The sequence below is a fragment of the Loxodonta africana genome, chromosome 5 (assembly GCF_030014295.1).
Source record: "Loxodonta africana isolate mLoxAfr1 chromosome 5, mLoxAfr1.hap2, whole genome shotgun sequence".
In the NCBI taxonomy this organism is placed as follows: domain Eukaryota; kingdom Metazoa; phylum Chordata; class Mammalia; order Proboscidea; family Elephantidae; genus Loxodonta; species Loxodonta africana.
The window spans coordinates 64,182,309-64,203,681 of record NC_087346.1 but is presented as its reverse complement, the minus strand read 5'-3'; the positions used below and the strand labels follow the sequence as shown (position 1 = coordinate 64,203,681).

At 37.7% G+C, this 21,373-nt stretch overlaps 1 protein-coding gene across 3 annotated transcripts in view; it reads left to right on the top strand.

Moving 5' to 3' along the window:
• Positions 1-19,368, top strand: part of HERC5 (HECT and RLD domain containing E3 ubiquitin protein ligase 5) — a 48,287-nt gene extending 28,919 nt beyond the window's left edge. The window contains exons 14-23 of one of the 3 annotated variants that reach the window (XM_064285576.1): positions 2,851-2,964; positions 4,292-4,402; positions 5,335-5,505; positions 8,476-8,619; positions 9,449-9,615; positions 12,057-12,123; positions 14,907-14,977; positions 17,448-17,631; positions 17,715-17,817; positions 19,099-19,368. In XM_064285576.1, the coding sequence (XP_064141646.1) occupies positions 2,851-2,964; positions 4,292-4,402; positions 5,335-5,505; positions 8,476-8,619; positions 9,449-9,615; positions 12,057-12,123; positions 14,907-14,977; positions 17,448-17,631; positions 17,715-17,817; positions 19,099-19,304 (1,338 nt within the window). In that variant the 3' untranslated portion in view covers positions 19,305-19,368. Of the gene's footprint in view, positions 1-2,850; positions 2,965-4,291; positions 4,403-5,334; positions 5,506-8,475; positions 8,620-9,448; positions 9,616-12,056; positions 12,124-14,906; positions 14,978-17,447; positions 17,632-17,714; positions 17,818-19,098 lie in introns of those variants that run through there. The other 2 variants (XR_010322053.1, XM_064285575.1) reach the window with 2 other exon arrangements.
• Positions 19,369-21,373: the final 2,005 nt, after the last annotated feature.

Here is a 21,373-nt window from a genome sequence, read left to right as displayed (position 1 = left end):
CTCCATTATAATGGCTAGAACCTCCAGTATAATATTGAATAGAAGTGGTGATAGTGGACATCCTTCTCTTACTCCTGGTCTTAGGGAAAGGCATCCAGTCTTTAACCATGAAATATTATTTTAGCTGTGGGCTTTTCATGCTTTTGTTGTTGTTAGGTGCCATTGAGTCGGCTCCAACTAATGGCAACTCCGTGTACAACAGAATGAAACACTGCTCAGTCCCGTGCCATCCTCACAGTCATTGCTATGATTGACCCCATTGTCGTAGCCACCGTGTCAGTTCACAGATGCCCTTAACTAGGTTGAGGAAGTTCTCCTCTATTTCTAAATAACTGAGTGTTTTTATCAGAAAAAGGTGTTGGATTTTGACAAATGCTCTTTCTGTGCCTATTGAAATAATTTTTGTTTTTAATTTTATTGTGGCAAAAATATACGTAACAAAAAATTTGCCATTTAACCATTTTTAAGCATACAATTCATGATATTACTTTTGCCATGTTGTACTACCAATACCACTATTTATTTCCAAAAGTTCTACATCACCCTAAACAGAAACTCAGTACCCCTTCACCAGGAATTCCCATTGCCTCCTACGCCATCCTCTGGTAACCACTAATAAACTTTGGTCTGTATGCATTTGCCTATTCTAAATATTTTATGTAAATACCTAGAATATTTAGATACATTCTGAATCATACAGTATTTGTCCTTTTGCGTATGACTTTTTTCACTCAGCATCATGTTTTCAGGGTTCACCCATGTCATAGTAGCATCTATCAGCACTTCATTTGCCTTTATAGCTGAATAATATTCCACTGTGTATATACCACGTTTTTTTAAACCCATTCTTCTGTTAATGAACACTGGGATTGTTTTCCACCTTTTGGCTATTGTGAATAATGATGTAATGAACATTGCTGTACACATATCTGTTTGAATCCCTGCTTTGAAGCCTCTTGGGTATATATCTAGGTGTGGAATTGCTGGACCATATGGTAATTCTCTAACTTTTTGAGGAACCAACAAACTGTTTTCCGTAGCAGAAACACTGTTTTACATTCCCAGCAGCAATGCGTGAGGGTTCCAGAGTCCCTACATCCTTACCAACACTTGTGATCATAGCCATAATAGCGGGTGTGAAGGTCCCTGGGTGGGGCAAGTGGTTTGCAATTGGCTGCTAACCTAAAAGTTGGCCATTTGAACCCACCCAGCAGCTCTACAGAAGAAAGGCCTGGCAATCTTCTACCATAAAGATTACAGGCAAGAAAACCATATGGAGAAGATCTACTTTATAACACATGGGGTTGTTGTGAGTCAGAATCGACTTGATGGCTACAAGAGTCAGGTATGAGGTGGTACCTCATTGTGGTTTTGATTTGCATTTCCTTAATGATGAATGACATTGAGCATTTCTTAATGTTATTTTTATTTTTTATTGTATTGATATGAGGTATTACACTGATTGGTTTTCTTATGTTGAACCAGCCTGTAACCCCTAGATAAGTCCCACTTGGTCGTGATGTATAGTTCTTTTTATATGTTGCTGGATTTGGTTTGTTCGTATCTTGTTGATGATTTTCGTGTCCATTTTCATAAGAGATATTGGTCTGTGGTTTCCTTTTCTTGGGTATCTTTGTCTGGTTCAGTATTGGGGTAATACTAGCCTCATAGAATGCTTGGGAAATGTTCCCTCCACTTCTGTGTTTTGGAAGAATTTGTGAAGAACTGCTATTAATTCTTCCTTAAGCATTTGGTGGAATTATGCTGTGAAATCATCTGTGGCTAGCTTTTCTTTGTGGGAAGTTTTTTTTTGTTTTTTATTACTATTTTAGTCCCTCATTTGTAATAGGTTTATTCAGATTATCTATTTCTTCCTAAGTTAGTTTCAGTAGTTTGTGTCTTCCCAGGAATTTGTCTATTTCTTCTAAGTTATCTATTTATTTGGCATACAGTTGTTCATAGTATTCTGTTATAATGCTTTTTATTTCTGTAGGATCAAGAGTAATGCCCCCTCTTTCATTTCTGATTTAGTAATTTGAGTCTTCTCTTTGCCAGTCTACCTAAAAGTATGTCAATTTTTTTGACCTATTCAAAGAACCAATCTTGGTTTCATTACTTTTTCTCTATTGTTTTTCTGTTCCTTATTTTATTAATTTTTACTCACCTTTATTATTTCCTTACATCTTGCTTTAGGATCAGTTTGCTCTTCTTTTCCCAGTGTCTTAAGGTAGAAGCTTAGGTTATTGACTTGGGATCTTTCGTCTTTCTTAATATATGGATTCACAGTTATAAATTTCCCTCTAAGCATTACTTTAGCTGTATTCCAAAAGATTTTGGTATATTGTGTCTTCATTTTCATTCATCTCAAATTATTTTCTGATTTCCGTTTTGATTTCTTCATTAACCCATTGGTTATTTAGGAGCATGTTGTTTAATTTCCACATATTTGTGGGATGAGGGGCTGGAAATTCCCTCATGGTTTGGGAGGGAAATATTTCACATATGCCTTGACAGAAGAAATATCTATAAATGACATATTGTTAAGCTTTGAAGATTAAGACATGGTGCCTAGAGTAGTTTGGATTCATATTGTACTGTTTTTATTCTTTGGACTTAAAATTCCCCAAAACGTTCCTGTTAATTTTTTCTTTTTTTAATCTACTGTTAAATCTTAGATATTCTTTATGTTCATGAAAATTTGAGGGTCAGGCAATTTAGGAATTGGATAGAACTTTATTCTGGTCATTAAAAGGAATGTTTAATTTTTGTTTATTCCGATAGTCTTATTAATGCATTAAGCCAAATTGTCTTTAAATATAAAACTTTCTCACAGGTCATATTTTATTTAAGGTAAACCAGGCTAAATGTCAGCTGCCTGAAAATACTTTCATCATAAATGAATTCTTGCATTGGCTCAATTTTTCTACTGAGGCATTAAGAAGAGCCCTCTGGAAAATGGACTTGGTAATTATTGCATTTTTAAAGGGGATATTAGTAATTAACCACTGAGTTAATATGGGCATTTCTGCTATAGCTTTCTATATGAGTATCTGAAAAACATCTCACTCTGCAGAATTGTGCAATAAAAATACCAGGGATTAAAGCAAAAGTAAGACCAATCAAAAAACCAAATCCATTGTTGTGGAGTCAATTCTGACTCATAGCGACCCTATAGGACAGAGTAGAACTTCCCCGTACAGTTTCCAAGGAGAGCCTGGTGGGGATTTGAACTGCCAACCTTTTGGTTAGCAGCCATAGCTCTTAACCACTATGCCACCAGGATTTTCAAAAGTAAGAGAGACCCCTCAAAACCTATGTAATTTTATAGCTAGAGTACTAATGGAAGGGATAATTGATACCTGGGGAGATAACTTGGGTCAACCAAGCAAGCAGCTCATGGAGACTGCCATGAGAATGTGAAAAATACACAAAGGCAAAACAATGAAAATCTATCCACATTTTAATTAGAAAAAGACTGATGGTAATGAGATAACACAGATGAAGGTGGAGCTCTGAGCCCATGGTGCTGCTGTTAATGTAAGCACAGAGGCAGCACGACTCCCCAGGAGCCAAGAACTGGCAATAGAGAGGTGCAGCTTTGAGGAAGGTGCTTTGAGTATAGGCACTTCCTTTTTATTTTCTTAAAATACAGCTAGAGCTCCTGCTGCCACTGCAGCAGCTGACCTGAAGTTTTTCCTTTTTCTCTGAAGGTTTTAATTCTACTCCTTCTAGCCCCTCAACCCCTTACCCAGCAAAAATCATGTATGAGCTAAATAGCTTTCTGAGTTACATCATTCCCTTACGCCAAACACATCTAAGCTCTTTCATATTATAGAAACACAGGTTGCAGCAGATCAGACTCTTTGAGAAAGTATTCAAAGTTTATAATTAATTACTAAATTAAATGGGCATTGAAAACATTAGGCTTATGTACCTTCCATTGATGACTATGAAACACATTTTCTTAGAATTCTATATACTTATATACCAAAAAACAAAAAACCCAAACCCATTGCTGTCAAGTCAATTCCGACTCATACTGACCCTACTGGACAGAGTAGAACTGCCCCATAGGGTTTCCAAGGAGCGGCTGGTGGATTTGAACTGCTGACCTTCTGGTTAGCAGCCAGGCTCTTAACTACTGCACAGCCAGGGCCCCATCTAAATACTATTGCCTGGCAATTTGGATTGCTTTGTTCTAGGGGTACTGAAACCTTAAACCACTTGGGTGTGAGGTAAGGTGTAAGATTTCTCTGCCCTTTATCAAAATTATTGACATTTCCATTTTTAGGAAACATCAGTAGACATCGAAGGTTTTGTGTTATTCAGTCACTTTCCATTTGTCTTGAATAGTCTGTCGAAAATTCGATTATTTCGTGCTGACTCAGCGTTAGAAATGGACGTATGTATGCCTATTTCCTTTTTTGTCTTAATTAACATAATTCACATGATAAATGTCATCTTATGCATGTGATATTTTAGCTATAAGGAAACTAGCCAGTGGTGAAACTAATGATCATAGATAGCATTCATGGAGCTTATACCCTAATGTAGAAGGCAAGGCAGACTTATAATTTGGGCTGGCTAGGCTTTGAAGCATATTAGGACCTCAGTAGCAAAGGATACAGCTTGGGCAAATGAGTTAGCTGTATTCTTTTACCTGAAATTGGTAGCTTGTAGTCTTTTGAATAGTACTCAAAGAAGCATAGCATACTTGGCCTAGATTGGGACTAGCATCAATATTTAAGGAGGTCCAATCTAATTAAAAGACACGGCAACAGGAATAGAGGTGGCAGAGGATTCTAGAAATCAGATGCAAAGACATTATGGCCTTTAGGTACACTAAGATTAAAAAAAAAGCCCGTTGCCATCGAGTCGATTCCAACTCATAGCGACCCTATAGGACAGAGTAGAACTACCCCATAGGGTTTCCAAGAAGCGCCTGGTGGATTTGAACTACTGGCCTTTTGGTTAGCAGCTATAGCTCTTAAACACTGCGCCACCAGGGTTTCCCATTAAGATTCCTCCTCCTCCGCAGTGCCATCGAGTCGATTCCGACTCATTAAGATTAGGGACCGCAATAAGTGGTTGGTATTCTGTGATGGTGCCATAATAAAGGTTTGTAAAAGGTGCCCCTTTTAATGTACTGTCACTGGATAAGTGGTCACTCAGTAAGTACTGAGTGTATAGCTTATCTGCAGAGGTGTCTATAAATTCCTTTTCATAAATGCTTCTGAAATGCATATGTAAACTGAACCAATTTATTCCACTTTATAAATTTCTACTTAGAGAAGATGAATGGAGAAATGAAATAAAACATTTCTGTTTTTCCAGGTGAAAAAGTTCATAGCTTTTATGCCGTTGAGTGAAACTGAAGCAGTAGGAGAGTCCAAATCACCTTTGGAGCCCAACTTTAATCTAACAGTCAGAAGGAGTCACTTGGTTGAAGATGTTTTTAATCAGCTACATCAGTCTGAGATTGAAGACTTGAGGAAGGAGTTATGGGTAAAGTATAATACTCAATATTTTTGTTTTTGAGAAAAGTAAAACAAAAAAATGTAACAAAGTGTTTCAGAGAGGGGAAGTTATCTTCCTTTTGCACTGAGGTTGCCTGTCTTGCCGTTCTCTTAATTCCCCAGTTAGTACATAGACCAAGAGGAATGCACTTTGGGCATGTTGTCAGGAGGGACCAGTCCCTGGGGAAGGACATCATGCTTAGTAAAGCACAGGGTCAGCAAAAAAGAGGAAGATGCTCAGCAAGATGATTAACACAGTGGCTCAAACATTAGCAACAATTCTGAGTATGGTACAGGACTGGGCAGTATTTCGTTCTGTTGTACATATGGTCACTGTGAGTTGGAACCGACTCGAAGGCACCTAACAACAACAGTCATGGGACGTCCAGACAGAAATGTGGGGCAGGCCTTTGGAAATATGTCTGTCAATCATGAGAGAAGAAAGAATGGGTATGAAGGTTCAGTGCCTGCAAGTGATAAGTGAAGTTTAAAAAGAAAAGATTCTGGGAAAGGGCAGAAAGAAAAGGCAGAAGTCTCAGGATAGAATCGCAGGATTAAGCCAGCAAGGAAAAGAAAGAAAGAAAAACTTGAATGTTACATCATAAGAGAAAACAGAACAAGGGGATACTTCACGGTTTAAAGTCAGGAAAGGTGTGCATCAGGGTTGTATTCTTTCACCATACTTTCTCAGTCTGTATGCTGAGCAAATAATCCGAGAAGCTGGACTATATGAAGAAGAACGGGGCATCAGGCTTGGAGGAAGACTCATTAACAACCTGCGTTATGCAGATGACACAACCTTGCTTGCTGAAAGTGAAGAGGACTTAAAACACTTACTTATGAAGATCAAAGACTACAGCCTTCAATATGGATTACACCGCAACATAAAGAAAACAAAAATCCACACAACTGGACCAATAAGCAACATCATGATAAACGGAGAAAAGATTGAAGTTGTCAAGGATTTCATTTTACCTGGATCCACAGTCAACACCCATGGAAGCAGCAGCCAAGAAATCAAATGAATCATTGCATCGGGCAAATTTGCTGCAAAAGACCTCTTTAAAGTGTTAAAAAGGAAAGATGTCACCTTGAAGAGTAAGGTATGCCTGACGCAAGCCATGGTGTTTTCAGTCACCTCATATGCATGCGAAAGCCGGACGATCCATAAGGAAGACCAAAGAAGAATTGACACCTTTGAATTATGGTGTTGGCAAAGAATATTGAATATACCATGGACTGCTAAAAGAAGGAACAAATTTGTCTTGGAAGGAGTACAGCCAAAATGTTCCTTAGAAGCAAGGATGACAAGACTGTGTCTTACATACTTTGGACATATTATGAGGAGGGATCAGCCCCTGGAGCAGGATATCATGCGTGGTAAAGTAGAGGGTCAGCGAAAAAGAGGAAGACCCTCAACGAGATGGCTGCAACAATGGGCTCAAGTAGAACAACCACCGTGAGAATGGAGCAGGACTAGGCAGTGTTTTGTTCTATTGTGCATAGGGTCACTATGAGTCAGAACCGATTGGACAGCACCTAACAACAATGACAACAAGAGAAAACAAGGGAGAAAAGAGTGCCAAGAAAGAGGGAATAGTAGTATAAAATGAGTTAGTGAAATCAATGAGATGAGACATGAGAAAAAGTCCTTGGAATTGGGGGTTTAGAGGTCATCTTACAGAGAACCATTTAAGTAGAGAAGTAGGTACATTCTTCTTTGAAGTTTGGCAACCTAGGGTTGAAGGAGCCTGTATTGTCTATATTAGAGACAATGGTGTTGAGCTTTGTTGTTATTGTTCTTTTTACTAAAGATAAAGGAGACTCCAACACTTTTGTAAACTGAAGTGAAGGATTCCAAAAAGGAAAGGCAGGAATGGGGGAGTAATTGAAGGACCAAAGATGGGTTAAGAAGGAATCATCTTGGGGAGGGATCGATGTCAATAGGTGGGATGCTACCTCTATCAGGAGTAAACAGCCAAGCTAGGAACTTGTCTTAGTCATCAAGTGCTGCTAAAACAGAAATACCACAAGTGAATGGCTTTAACAAAAAAGAAATTTATTCTCTCACAGTCTAGGAGGCTAGAAGTCCAAATTCAGGGTGCCAGCTCCAGGGGAAGCCTCTCTTTCTCTGTTGGCTCTGGGGAAGGTCCTTGTCATTAATCTTCCCCTGGTCTAAGAGCTTCTCAGCACAGGAACCTCGGGTCCAAAGGATAAGCTATTCTTCTGGCTCTTGTTTCTTGGTGGTATGAGGTCCCTCTGTTTCTCTGTTCACGTCTCTCTTTTATATCTCAAAAGAGATTGGCTCAAGACACAATCCAGTCTTGTAGATTGAGTCCTGCCTCATTAACATAACTCCCACTAATCTCAGCTCATTTGACATCATAGAGATAGGATTTACAACACACAGGCAAATCACATCAGATGACAAAATGGTGGACAATCAGACAGTACTGGGAATCATGGCCTAGCCAAATTGATAGACATGTTTTTGGGGGACACGATTCAATCCATGACAGAGCTCATATAAATACATTGTGCATTTTTATGAAAATCCTAATATTTATATCTCTCTATGTTTGAAAAAAAAATTTTTTTTTTTATGTTTATTCTCATTATACTTAATCTACTCTATGAGTATTATAGTGATACCATTTGAGGTCAATTTAGTAGTAAAGGCCTCAGGCTTTGGGGTTTGACAGACATAGGATTAAATCCAGGCTACATCACTTAGCTGTTGTATAACCTTGGGAAATTTATTTAAACTCTTTTGAAGCCTCATTAGCCTCATAGAATTGATGGGAAGATTAAATGTGGTAATACAAGTAAGATGCTTGCCATAATGCTGACCAGATATTTGTGGCCACAATTATGTTATCTTCTAGAGTTACTAAATGAGACTGAATACATAGCAATACAGAGCCCTGGAAGTAATGGATTATTTACTCTCTTTCCTCAGGTTTCATTTAGTGGAGAAATTAACTACGGCTTCGGAGGAGTCAGATTAGAGTTCTTCCACTGTATATTTGAAGAGATGACCCGGCCAGAATATGGGATGTTCATGTATCCTGAAGAGGCTTCCTATATGTGGTTTCCTGTCAGGGTAGGCCTTCTTTTCTTTGCTTATGGTGTTTTGTGACAGAAAAGGTGTGTCATAGAAAATTAGGTTGTCTAGAGTGTTTCATATTAGGAGAGCAGTTATTGATATAATTGTGGAGATAATCTTCAATTCTAATGAGGTGATTACTTTCTTTAAAATGGAGTCACCTTTCCCTGGGTTCTCATGTTTGCCACACAGAAGAATTTTGACCATTTATAGAATGTATAAGGTCCCTAGGTGTTGCAATGGTTTGTGCTCGACTGCTAACCTAAAGGTTAGTGGTTCAAACCCACCCAGCATTACCACAGTACCACAGAAGAAAGACCTGGAGATTTGCTTCCATAAGGATTACAGCCAAGGAAACCCTATGGAGCAGTTCTACACTGTAACACATTTAGGTCATTGTGAGTTGAAATCAACTCAACAGTAACGAGAGGTTTTTTTTTGGTTTCCCTTTTTTTTAATATATAGAATATATAGGTAAAAATGAACCCTTCCTTTCTCAGTTACTCATTTCTTGTTTCAGTTCCATTTTTTCCAGATGAATTTGAAGATGAAGGCTATGAAAATAAATTGTGAAAACTAGATTATAAGAATCCCTGGCCTAATGTGTTTCTATTCCTGTTGTGTTCTAGTAACCAAAACTGTAGCAGGGATTTAAATTGACTTAATGATTTAATATAAACCCTAAATATTCTAATCTCAAGCTTTCTGGTTTTGATTTGCAATTTCATTTTGAGAAAGGGTAAAATGGTTTACCTAATAAAAATGTTCCATGATATTGGCAAAAAATTCATAATATTTTTAAGAGTTTTTTCCCCTCTTTTTTCAGCCTAAATTTGAGGAGAAGAGATATTTCTTCTTTGGGGTACTATGTGGACTCTCCCTATTCAATTTCAGTGTTGCAAACATTCCTTTTCCTCTGGCACTGTTTAAGAAACTTCTGGACCAAACACCATCATTGGAAGACTTGAAAGAACTCAGTCCTGTTTTGGGAAAGTAAGCAAGCAAAGCATAGTTCCTTTTTCAGAACCCTGTCTAACAGATTCAGATAAATATTTAAACACACATGTACATCAATAATATTTTCATGTCCAACAGTAACATTCTAGACAATTAAATAGATTTTAACTGTGGCAAGAGTTTTTGTATAATTTAACTTCCTAAAATTAAGAATAGTTCCTATGACTAGTCTTTAGTGCTTGAATTAATCTTTGAACTTTTTATCTGTGTAGAGCAGCCCCAATGTGTAGAACACAGGTTACACCTTGGCGGGAAATCTGCAAGTGATGTTTATTCATTTATTTATTTTAAATAGATTTTATTTTTAGAGCAGTAGTGATGTTTGGAGCCCTGGTGGCACAATAGTTAAGAGCTACAGCTGCTAACCAAAAGGCTGGCGGTTCAAATCCACCAGCTGTTCCTTGTAAACCCCGTCGGGCAGTTCTACTCTGTCCTGTAGGGTCGCTATGAGTTGGAATTGACTCGACAGCAGTGAGTTTGGTGTTTGAGTGATGTTTATTTTAAATCTTGTTTCATGTCATCCCCTTCACCTATTAGATACCAAGAATAATTGTAAAGCAATATTAATTAGGACAGTTTGGTATTGGTACAGGTTTTCCAGTGCAGTAAAAGAGAGACTCAGAAACTGACCTGTGCTTATATGGGACTTTGTTAGAGGTGGCATAGTAGATCAGTAGAGACAGGAGGTACTGTTCAATAAATGGAGCTAGAAAATTTTGTTATCCACCTGGGAAAAAATGAAAGCAGATCATTACCTCATGCCATATGCAAAAAAACAATTCCATATAGATTAAGGATATAAATTTTAAATGCAAAGATGATGAAAATATGGGCTTTTCTAGAACTTTTCTAATATCTTTCTCACCTATGAAATTTTTCAAGCAAGACACAAAATACCATCTTTAAAGAAAAGACTGATGAATTTAATTGCAATAAGATTAAAGAACTTCTCTGTTCATCAAATAATACCTTAATGAAAGAGAACAGACAGCCCTCAAACTAATATATATAATACATTTTGGGGGTGGTAGAAGAATGGGATAGTAAAGTAAAGGGTTGTAGAAAATGAAGGAAACTCTCAATGAGATGGATTGACACAATAACCAAAACAATGAACTGAAACATACCCAATGATCATGAAATGACACAAGACTAGGCAGCATTTTGTTCTGTTATACATAAGGTCACCATGAGTCAGAACCAACTGTACGGCACCTGACAACAACAACAGAAAAATGGAATAGAGGAGTTATCATCTTTAGGCAGGCGTAAGATATTAGCAGTGTTTCAGCTCTATTTTGGGAGTTCATAGGTATTCATCATAAACATACACATAAATAGATAGGCAAATAAGCCAGATGTGGACAAGTGATGTCAGTGTATCCTGAACCAAGGGTTGTGATTAATCCAGTTCTGTCAGCTGAGTTCCCATTACCTTCCTCAAAAAAATCACAATGACTAAAACACGGTTTGTTTTATCCCAATCCATTAATAAAAAAATCCAGTGGATGGAGGGGAAACACCTTCCTCTGGAGACCTTCCCCAGTGACGTGTATTCCTTTGGAAAGAGTTAACCAAGCTCTTTTAAGCTGTACTTCTACCATTTACATATGTCACTGGCTGCACATACCTCACTGTACTATAGGTAAGACGCCTATCAGCCTATCTCACCTACTAGTCTGAGGATTTATTGACACTAATTTGTTAGTCTCCACTTTACATTCTTTATACCTGCCACCCTAGGTGCTTAATAAATGTTTACTGAGTTTATAAATGAGTGAATGAGTCAACAATACAATATGAGGCATCTTACATTAGATATTTCTATATATAAAGTACCATAGGGCTACAAAAGATAGAAATATAAAAAGGCTGGCTACTGTCCATTCTGATATAAGCTCTATTCTCACAGATGTCTTGAAATAATTAAGGTAGTCAAATTTCAAGTCTTTCTTATGCTTAATGATACTGGGACAAGTACAGAGGTCTTTTTGCTCATCTGCTCCTCAGATTTCCTCAGTGATACCTGATGTTTAATAAAAGACCTATTATTCTTTAAGTAAAAGTCAAAAGCTGGAATAAAAGTAAGACTAGTTTGAGTTTCCCTATCAATAAAAATATTATCAATCTTTTTATAAATAGAAATCTACAATCGCTGGGTAAAGGAAATTAGGGTTGAGGGAAGAGAGCTAAGAACCAAAAAAGACGCCTGCAGAATTGAAGATAAGCTTCTTCAAACTTACACGTTTGGCTGAGGTCTGCCCCTGTGTAGGTTTTCCGCACACACAGAAATGGTTGCTGTGAGCTATACCTGACCTGCCACCGTCAGAATAGCCATGCACTTGACATTGATTTAGATGGTGTTATCTAGTGATCATGATTATTTCCTTTTTAAAAACAAAAATTTTGTTCTTTAGGTGTTTGCAAACACTTCTAGATGATGAAGGCAAAGACTTTGGAGAAGTGTTTTATATCCGTTTTGATGTGAGTAACAATAAAAACCAGATCACAAATCAGCTTTAATCTGATTTACCTAAATACACGCCCTTTACTATTTAAAAAAAAAAAAAAACTTCTTAATTGAGCTAGAGAAAAAGTTTTTCTTTTTTTCCTTATGGTTTCATAAGCTGAGTGTACCAGTTAGATTTTACTATGTAACAAACAGCCCCAAAATTTAGTGGCTTAAAACAACAAACACATTTCTGTGGGTTTCTAGACTTGGCCAACTTGGTCTAGCTGGACGGTTTGCAGTGGCATCACATACCTGGCAGTTGGTTTATAGGTCATCATCTGAACAGCATGTCTCTGTTCCACATGGTCTCTTATTCCCTAGTAAACTAGCTGAGACTTGTTCATATGGTGGTCTTAGGGTTACGAAGAGTAGTAAGAGATAGCAAGCCCCAACACATAAGCATCTTTTCAAGCTTCTGCCTGTGTCAGATCCCATTGGCCAAAGTAATTCACATGGCCACACCCAGATTCAAGGGGTGAAAAATAAACTCCACAGATTGATGGGAGGTGTTGCAGAATCACGTTGCAAATGGACGTAAATAGCAGGATGGGAGGAATTTGTGGCCATTTTTGTTGTCTGCCATACTGGGTTTACACTGTATAAAGTGAATAGTAAGCAAGAGATCATTGAAAAGACCAAAATGAGTGTCATAAGAGACTCAAACTTGCTCTCGAATGTAGATCAGCTAAAGCAAATGGAAGAAATGATGAAGTAAAAGAGCTGAACAGAAGATTTCAAAGGGTGGCTTGAGAAGAGAGAGTAATGTATTATAATGAAATGTGCAAAAACCTGGAGTTAGAAAACCAAAAGAGAAGAAATGCTCGGCATTTCTCAAGCTGAACAAACTGAAAAAAATTTGCCTTAAGTTGTAATAGTGAGTGAAGGATTCTGTGGGCAAAATACTCAACGACACAGGAAGCATCAAAAGAAGATGGAAGGAATACACAGTCACTGCACCAAAAATAATTGGCCAATGTTCAGTCATTTTAAGAAGTAGCATTTGATCAGGAATCGATGCCATTGAAGGAAGAAGCCCAAGCTGCACTGAAGGCACTGGTGAAAAACAAGTCTCCAGGAATTGACAGAATACAAATTGAGATGTTTCAATAAATGGATGCAGTGCTGGAAGTGCTTACTTGTCTATGCCAAGAAATTTGGAAGTGAGCTACCTGGCCAACCGACTAGAAGAGATCTGTATCTATGCCTATTCCAAAGAAAGGTGATCCGACCAAATGTGGAAGTTATCAAACAATATCATTAGTATCACACACAAGTAGAATTTTGGTGAAGATCATTCCAAAGCAGTTGCAGCAGTACATGGACAGGGAACTGCAGAATTTCAAGCCAGGTTCAAGAAGAGGAAGTAGAACGAGTGATATCATTGCTGATGTCGGATCGTGGCTGAAAGCAGAGACTACCAGAAAGATGTTTGTCTGTGTTTTATTAACTATGCAAAGGCATTTGACTGTGGGGATCATAACAAATTATGGATAACATTGCAAAGAATGGAAATTTCAGAACACTTGTGCTGGTGAGGAACCTGTACATAAATGAAGAGGCAGTTGTTTGAACAGAACAAGGAGATACTGCATGGTTTAAAGTTAGGAAAGGTGTGTGTCAGGGTTGTAGCCTTTCAACATACTTACTCAGTCTGGATGCTGAGCAAATAATCCAAGAAGCTGGAATATGTGAAGAAGAACAGGGCATCAGGATTGGAGGAAGACTCACTAACACTCTGCGTTATGCAGATGACACAACTTTGCTTGCTGAAAGTGAAGAGGACTTGAAGCACTTACTGATGAAGATCAAAGACTACAGCCTTCAGTATGGATTACACCTCAACATAAAGAAAACAAAAATCCCCACAACCGGACCAATGAGCAACATCATGATAAATGGAGAAAAGATTGAAGTCGTCAAGGATTTCATTTTACCTGGATCCACAATCAACACCCATGGAAGCAGCAGTCTAGAAATCAAATGACGCATTGCATTGGGCAAATCTGCTGAAAAAGACATTTTTAAAGTGTTGAAAGGTGCCTGACCCAAGTCATGGTGTATTCAAGAGCTGAACAGTGAATAAGGAAGACTGAAGAAAAATTGACGCCTTTGAATTATGGTGTTGGTGAAGAATATTGAATATACCATAGACTGTCAAAAGAATGAACAAATCTGTCTTGGAAGAAGTACAGCCAGCATGCTTCTTAGAAGCAAGGATGGCCAGGCTTCGTCTCACATACTTTGGACATGTTATCAGGAGGGATTAGCCCCTGGAGAAGGACATCATGCTTGGTAAAGTAGAGGGACAGCGATAAAGTGGAAGACCCTCTACGAGGTAGATTGACACAGTGGCTGTGAAAATGGGCTCAAGAATAACGATCGTGAGGATAGCACAGAACAGGACAGTTTTCATTCTGTTGTACGTAGAGAGACTATGAATTGGAACCAACTTGACGGCACCTAAAAGCAACAGCCATACTGAGTTTACACTGTTTAAAGTAAATACTAAGATATGGCAATTTTCTGATTTCTTCAGTATGATCAGGATTTGAAAAAAATATTTTTCATTCTGCATGATAAGGTGGTCCTTTTTTTTATTGTCATTTTTTATACATTTCTGGCTAGTTCTATGACAAAAATGTTACATTATTACAAATTCTTTAGGAAAAGATAGTATGCTCCAAGGTGTTTTTGTTAATGATAGATTGTTCAGAATTATTTTGGAGATATTATCTGAGTTCATTTGTGGTTACAGGCCCATTGGGACAAAAATGAAGCAGAATTAATTCCAAATGGAAGTGACATAATGGTCGACCAGACTAACAAGTAAGTACAAAGAAATAAAATATTTGTTCTGCATATATTGTATTTCTTTCACTGGGTTCTAAAAGTTCCTTTTAGTTCTTATAATTTTGCATTCCCACTAATCATTTATTACTAAGGCAGAAAAGCTGATGTGTGTTGTGCATATGTGTGTGTGTGTGTCTCATGGAATTTATATTCTGCTAGCAAAAGGAAATGGCTTTCTTAGAAGGCCTTTCCTTATCCTTCTGTATAAAATCATACCACCAGCCTCTATCCTTTATCCACTTATCCTGCTTTGCTTTTTCTTTTCATATAACACATTATCTACCGTTAGGATTTATTTATCTGGCAATGAATTAATCAGTATTTCCCAACTGTAGTGATAACTTCAGGGTCTTGGTCTGTCTTGTTTACTACTGTACATCTGGTATGTAGTCTACAATAGTGCCTGGTACATAACAGGCACTTAGTAATTATTTGTTGAAGAGGTTACTGTGGTATCTGGACTTCTAATACCTAATACCTATGGGAAGCTATTTAGAGCCATTGAGTTTGGGATTATAGGACATTCTCTTGACAGTTGATCAAAGTGGCAAAGAGATATGTTGTGAGCATTCTGGCCTAAGCCAAATATGTTTCTTTAATTTTTGTAATTTTAGGTTTTCAAAAAAACTTAGAACATACAGAAAAGTGTACAAATCATAACTGTATAGTTCAGTGATTTCACAAAGTAAACACACCTGTGTAATTACTAACCAGATAAAAAAATAGAACATTTCCAGTTGTATAGTTTTTTTTCTTTTTTCTTTTTCTTTTCTAATGATCCTTTTTATTTCAGTTGGGTCTGTCGTAATGTCCCCCATTTCATTTCTTATTTGGGTTATCTGGGCCCCCTCTTGTTTTTCTTTTGTCAGTTTGGCCTGTGGTTTGTCAATTTTGTTGATCCTTTCAAAGAACCAACTTCTGGTTTCGTTGATTCTTTCTATTTTCTATTTCCTTTATTTCTGCTCGGATCTATAATATTTCCTTTCTTCTGGTGGCTGTGGGCTTCTTTTCCTGTTCTCATCCTATTTGTTCGAGTTGTGTAGCTAATGTTTTGATTTTGTCCCTTTCTCCTTTTTTTGATGTGTGCATCTATTGCTGTAAATTGACCTCTGAGCACTGCCTTTGCTGTGTCCCAAAGGTTTTAGTATGATGTGTTTTCATTCTCGTTTGATTCTAGGAATTTTTTGATTCCATCTTTGATTTCTTCCATCACCCAGTGGTTTTTAAGGAGGGTGTTACTCAGTTTACACGTATTTGATTTTTTTTTCTTGGTCTTCCGATTATTAATTTCTGCTTTTATGATGTTGTAATCAGAGAAGATACTTTATCTCAGTGTTTTTTATTTTGTTGAGGGTTGGTCTGTGGCCTGAGAAGTGGTCTATTCTGGAGAACATTCCATGTGTGCTGCAAAACAATGTGTACTTTGCAGCTGCTAGGTGGAGTGTTCTTACACGTGTCTGTGAGGTCTGGTTGGCTGACTGGCCTTTAGATCTTCTATATCTGTTGAGTTTCTTCCTAGATGTTCTGTCTTTTATGCAGAGTGGTATATTGAAGTCTCCTGCTATTACTGTGGACCTGTCAATTTCTCTTTTAAGTGCTTTTAGAGTTTGTTTTATGTATTTTGGAACCCTGTCATTGGGTGAAGAGGTATTTATTATGGTTATGTCTTCCTGATGAATTATCTTAGTTCTGCTTAGTTTCTTTCCTCTTCCTTGCATAGCTTAAGAATTTAGCAGATGCCTCACAAGGAAATTGGCAAGTGCCCTAAAGGGGAAAACAGCAAGGAAAATAGAGGGCTCACCTCAATGACATTGTCTTTTTCTTTCTGCAGTCTGGGCCTCTTGAGTTTTGGCTCATATCTGGAAGCCTTGAGCCAGATGTATTTGTGTTTTTATCTGGCTTTCCTAGTTCTTTTCAGTTGGAACATTTGTCTGCTAGATGTTACCCCATCATAGCTAGAAGTGGAGATCCCCTCTTTGTGTTTAACCACAAATACCATTCTTACTCACTGTGGCAAATTCAGACAATAGAGAAGAGTATAAAACAAAATGTGAAATTTCCCTTATCTTCCAAGCCCATTCCCCAGAGGTAATCACTGTGAGCAGGTCAGGTTTTATTCTTCCAGTCTTTCTCTCTTCTAACTTGTCTTGATTCTCTGGACTTTGTCGCCTTGAGCAATCATTTAACGTAACTTTCTTAGTTTCCTTTTCACTAAAATGTGCATAATACAAAAATCTGCCTCAGACAGTTGTTAAAACAAACCAGTGCCATCGAGTCGATTCTGACTCATAAGACAGTTGTTAGGGAGATTAAATTAGATAATAATATGAAAAATAACTATAAGTGGTCATAACTGTTAGGTGTTCTAATTTTTACATGTTATCCCCACCCCCAATTTTATTCAGAGTATTGCAGTATTTTGAAATAACTTTTTGTTTCATTAAAGGAGAGAATATGTTTCAAAGTATGTCGATTACATCTTTAATGTCTCTGTAAAGGGAGTTTATGAAGAATTTCAGAGAGGATTTTACAGTGTGTGTGACAAGGAGCTTATTGAAATTTTTCATCCTGAAGAACTAAAGGATGTGATTATTGGAAATACAGACTATGACTGGGAAACATTTGAAAAGGTACATAATAAAGGCCAAGTTATATAAATTTCATTTTCTTTTCTATTTCCTAAATAATTTTTTTTTTTTGTATTTTTCTCTAGAATGCATGTTATGAAGAAGGATATAGCAGTTCACATCCCACCATAGAGATGTTTTGGAAGGCTTTACACAAATTGACTTTGGAAGAAAAGAAAAAATTCCTTGGTACGTATTGTATCAAGGAGTAGACCTGTAATCTTAGAATGTATCTGTTTGTTTTAATGGCATAAAAATCTCATTTGTAATAGGGACCATGTGCAACATATTTGAAGTTATTAGTGTCAGAGACACTTCTAAATCCAATCAAATGTCCTCTATGCCAGATTGTCCCCCCAAATAAACAAATATTAATATAGGTGATCATTTTACCTGTGATTTCATCCTTGCCTCTTGCTTTATAAATTGTTTTCTCTTTTTCACCTAAGCTAAATATTATGCTTTCTTTCCATAGTCTCTGTCATCATTCAGTTCTCTAGGTCCTCTGGGATTAGTCAAACTGTATAATATCACTGACTCCAAGTCTTTTTTACTTCACATTCCAGTTTTTGATCTGTTTCATGCTTATCCAGTGGTTTTCCTGAGACTGGTTTAATGAAGTTCTCATTTTCTTACTCCATTTCTTTACTTTGAGGAAATACTTATCTTATTCTTGTTTGTGTGGATAGTATTTGTGTTAAATGATACTTAGACTTCTCCAAAAGTGCAACCTACCTTTCCAGTCTTACCTCTTCTAGGAAATCTTTCCTATGGCCTGACATTCCCGCTGTCTGTACATTCCAGAGCTCCCCTTGCACCTTCATACCTCCAGGCTTCTCTGAAGTTTCTTCCCAAACTGTTTTGAACTTTCACCCACTTCCTTATTGCCTCTCTAAACCTTTTCCCTTCTTAACCCCTTGCTGTCAAGTCGATTCTGACTCATAGCAACCCTATAGGACAGGGTAGATCTGCCCCATAGGGTTTCCAAGGAGCAGCTGGTGAATTCGAACTGCTCACCTTTTGGTTAGCAGCCATACCTCTTAACCACTATGCCATCAGAGCCCCTTTTCCCTTCTTAAAGGCCCAGGTTAATTGTAAACACTGGAAAGTCTCTCCAATAATCCCAGGCTGGCTCTTTTCTCCCCACTCTTTATCACAGCATTTACACTCAGGAGGTACTTAACTCCATGGTACCGTGTTTGGCTGCCTTATACCTTTTAAATTTTCTCTTGCTATTTGGCTATTTGTCTTTTTCTGCACAAGAATCTAATATTCCCAGCCAGACTATAGGCTGCTTGAGGGCAGTGACTGTGTGTCAGACTTTGTCCTGATACAATCCCCAATGCACTTATGAGTGTAGGATTCTGCACATGGGCCCTTAATAAATAGTTTTGAATAACAGATTTTTCTCTATAGAAAGATTTTATTCTCTGTGTGAAACGTATCTCCCAATTTTATTCCTCTTTTTAGTGTTTCTTACAGGAACTGACAGACTACAAATGGGAGGTCTTAAGAATATGAAAATAACATTTTGCTGCCCTGGAAATTTGAATGAAAAAGATCCCATAAGAGCACAGACGTGTTTAAGTATCATCTACCTCCCTAAATACTCAACAATGGAAAGGGTGGAAGAAGCACTTCATGTAGCAATCGACAGCCACAGAGGATTTGGCTGACCCTTTATCGCATTCATTACTTCTTTCTGTAAATATTTTAAAAATAAAATTAAGAACTCAAAAACTAGCATGTAAGTCTTGATTACTATTCAATGTTTACTGGTACAGCAGCAATTGGTGTTCAGTGTCTCTAAGCATACCCTTCAAGGAGGAATTTAAAAATTTATTTTGGCTGTTCTTTTCTTGAGGATTGGCTATTATTCCATTTTTGGTGCTTAGCTTAGTGAATGGTCAATTTCCAAAAGGTCCACCAGGAGTAAGACCTGCTTTCACCATTGCTAGTCAACATTGTGCTGAAAGTTCTAGCTAGGATAATTAGACAAGGAATATAAATAAAAGGCATCCAAATTGGAAACGAAAAAGTAAATGTATCTCTATATGTGTACACATTATAAATCAAAAACCAAACCCGTTGCCATTGAGTCGATTCTGACTCATAGCCACCCTGTAGGACAGAGTAGAACTGCCCTATAGGGTTTCCAAGGCTGTAATTTTTTCAGAAGCAGACTGCTACATCTTTCTCCCGTGAAGCAACTGGTGGGTTTGAAACGCCGACCTTTCAGTTAGCAGCTAAGTGCTTAACCACTGCGTCACTAGGACTCCTTATAGACATGATACTATATATAAAAAAGTCTTATACATAAAAAATCTTAACCCACAAAAAACTACTGGAACTAATAAAGCCAGCAAATTTGCAGGATACAAGATGAACGCACAAAATCAGTTGTGTTTCTATACACTGGCAATGAACAACCTGTAAAGAAAATTAAGAAAATAAACCCATTTACAATAGCATCCAAAAGAATAAAATATATAGGAATAAATTTATCCAAGGAGGCAGAAGACATGTACAGTAGAAACTACAGTAGGAACTATAAAATACTGCTGAAAGAATGTAAAGAGGACCTAAATGAATGGAGAGACATCGCATGTTCATGGACTGGAAGATTTAATATTGTTAAGATGGCAATACTGCCCAAAGCCATCTACAGATTGAATGCAATCCTTAAAAAATTCTAATGGCCTTTTTTACAGAAATGGAAAAGTCAATCCTTAAACTTACATGGGATTGCATGGGGCCCTAAATAATCAAAACAATTTTGAAAAAAAAGAACAAAGTTGGAGAGCTCACACTTCTTGATTGGAAAACTAACTACAAAGCTACAATAATCAGAACAGTGTGATACAGGCATAAGGCTAGTCACATAGACTAATGGAATAGAATTGTGAGTCCAGAGATAAACCCATACATCTATGGCCAATTGATTTTCACCAAAGGTGCTATGATAGTTTTTCATGGATAAGAAACAGCATAAAGCTGATTCCCAGAAGGCAGCAATCAATCATATCCTTGCCTTCCTTCTTCTCAATCATTCTGAGACCAACCGCCCATGTGGCAGACTCTCTCTGACCCTGGCCACGCAGAACTAAGGCAGATCTCACAGATTAAAAGTACCCTGTCTTTTCAGGCTGTCAAATAGGCAATGCCAGCTGCAAATTCGGGAGTACACACAGTACCTTCGCTTTTACTTGCCATCTCCCCCTTCTCCTTTGGGTTCGATAATTTGCTGGAACAACTCAAAGAACTCATGGAGAGCACTCTACGTTGACTACCAGTTTTACTATAGTAAAAGGATACAAATCTGGACAGTCATAAGCAAGAGGTGAATGAGCAAGATCTGGGAAAATTCCCAATGTGGAGCTGCCATGTCTCAGAGAGGGCACAGCACCCTCCCTTTGCTGACCAGGAAGCTTTCTGAGCTTTCCTGTTCTGTGCTTTTATTGCCCAGTCCTGCATGATAGGCTAAATCATGCCTCCCGAGGCTAGTTGATATTGGCCTCCCAGGTGAGTCTCTTCTGGTCTGACCAGCTCCCACTTGCCAGCACAAATCCTCAGATGCGATCTGAAAGCCCTAGATCAAGGCACCCCGATTACTTCAATGGTTAACTCTCTGGAGCCAAGAACAAAGGCCACTTTACTTACAGTAAAACTAAACCCTTTACCCCACAGGTGCCAAGACAATTCTATGAGAAAATAATAGTCTCTTTAACAAACAGTGCTGAGCTAA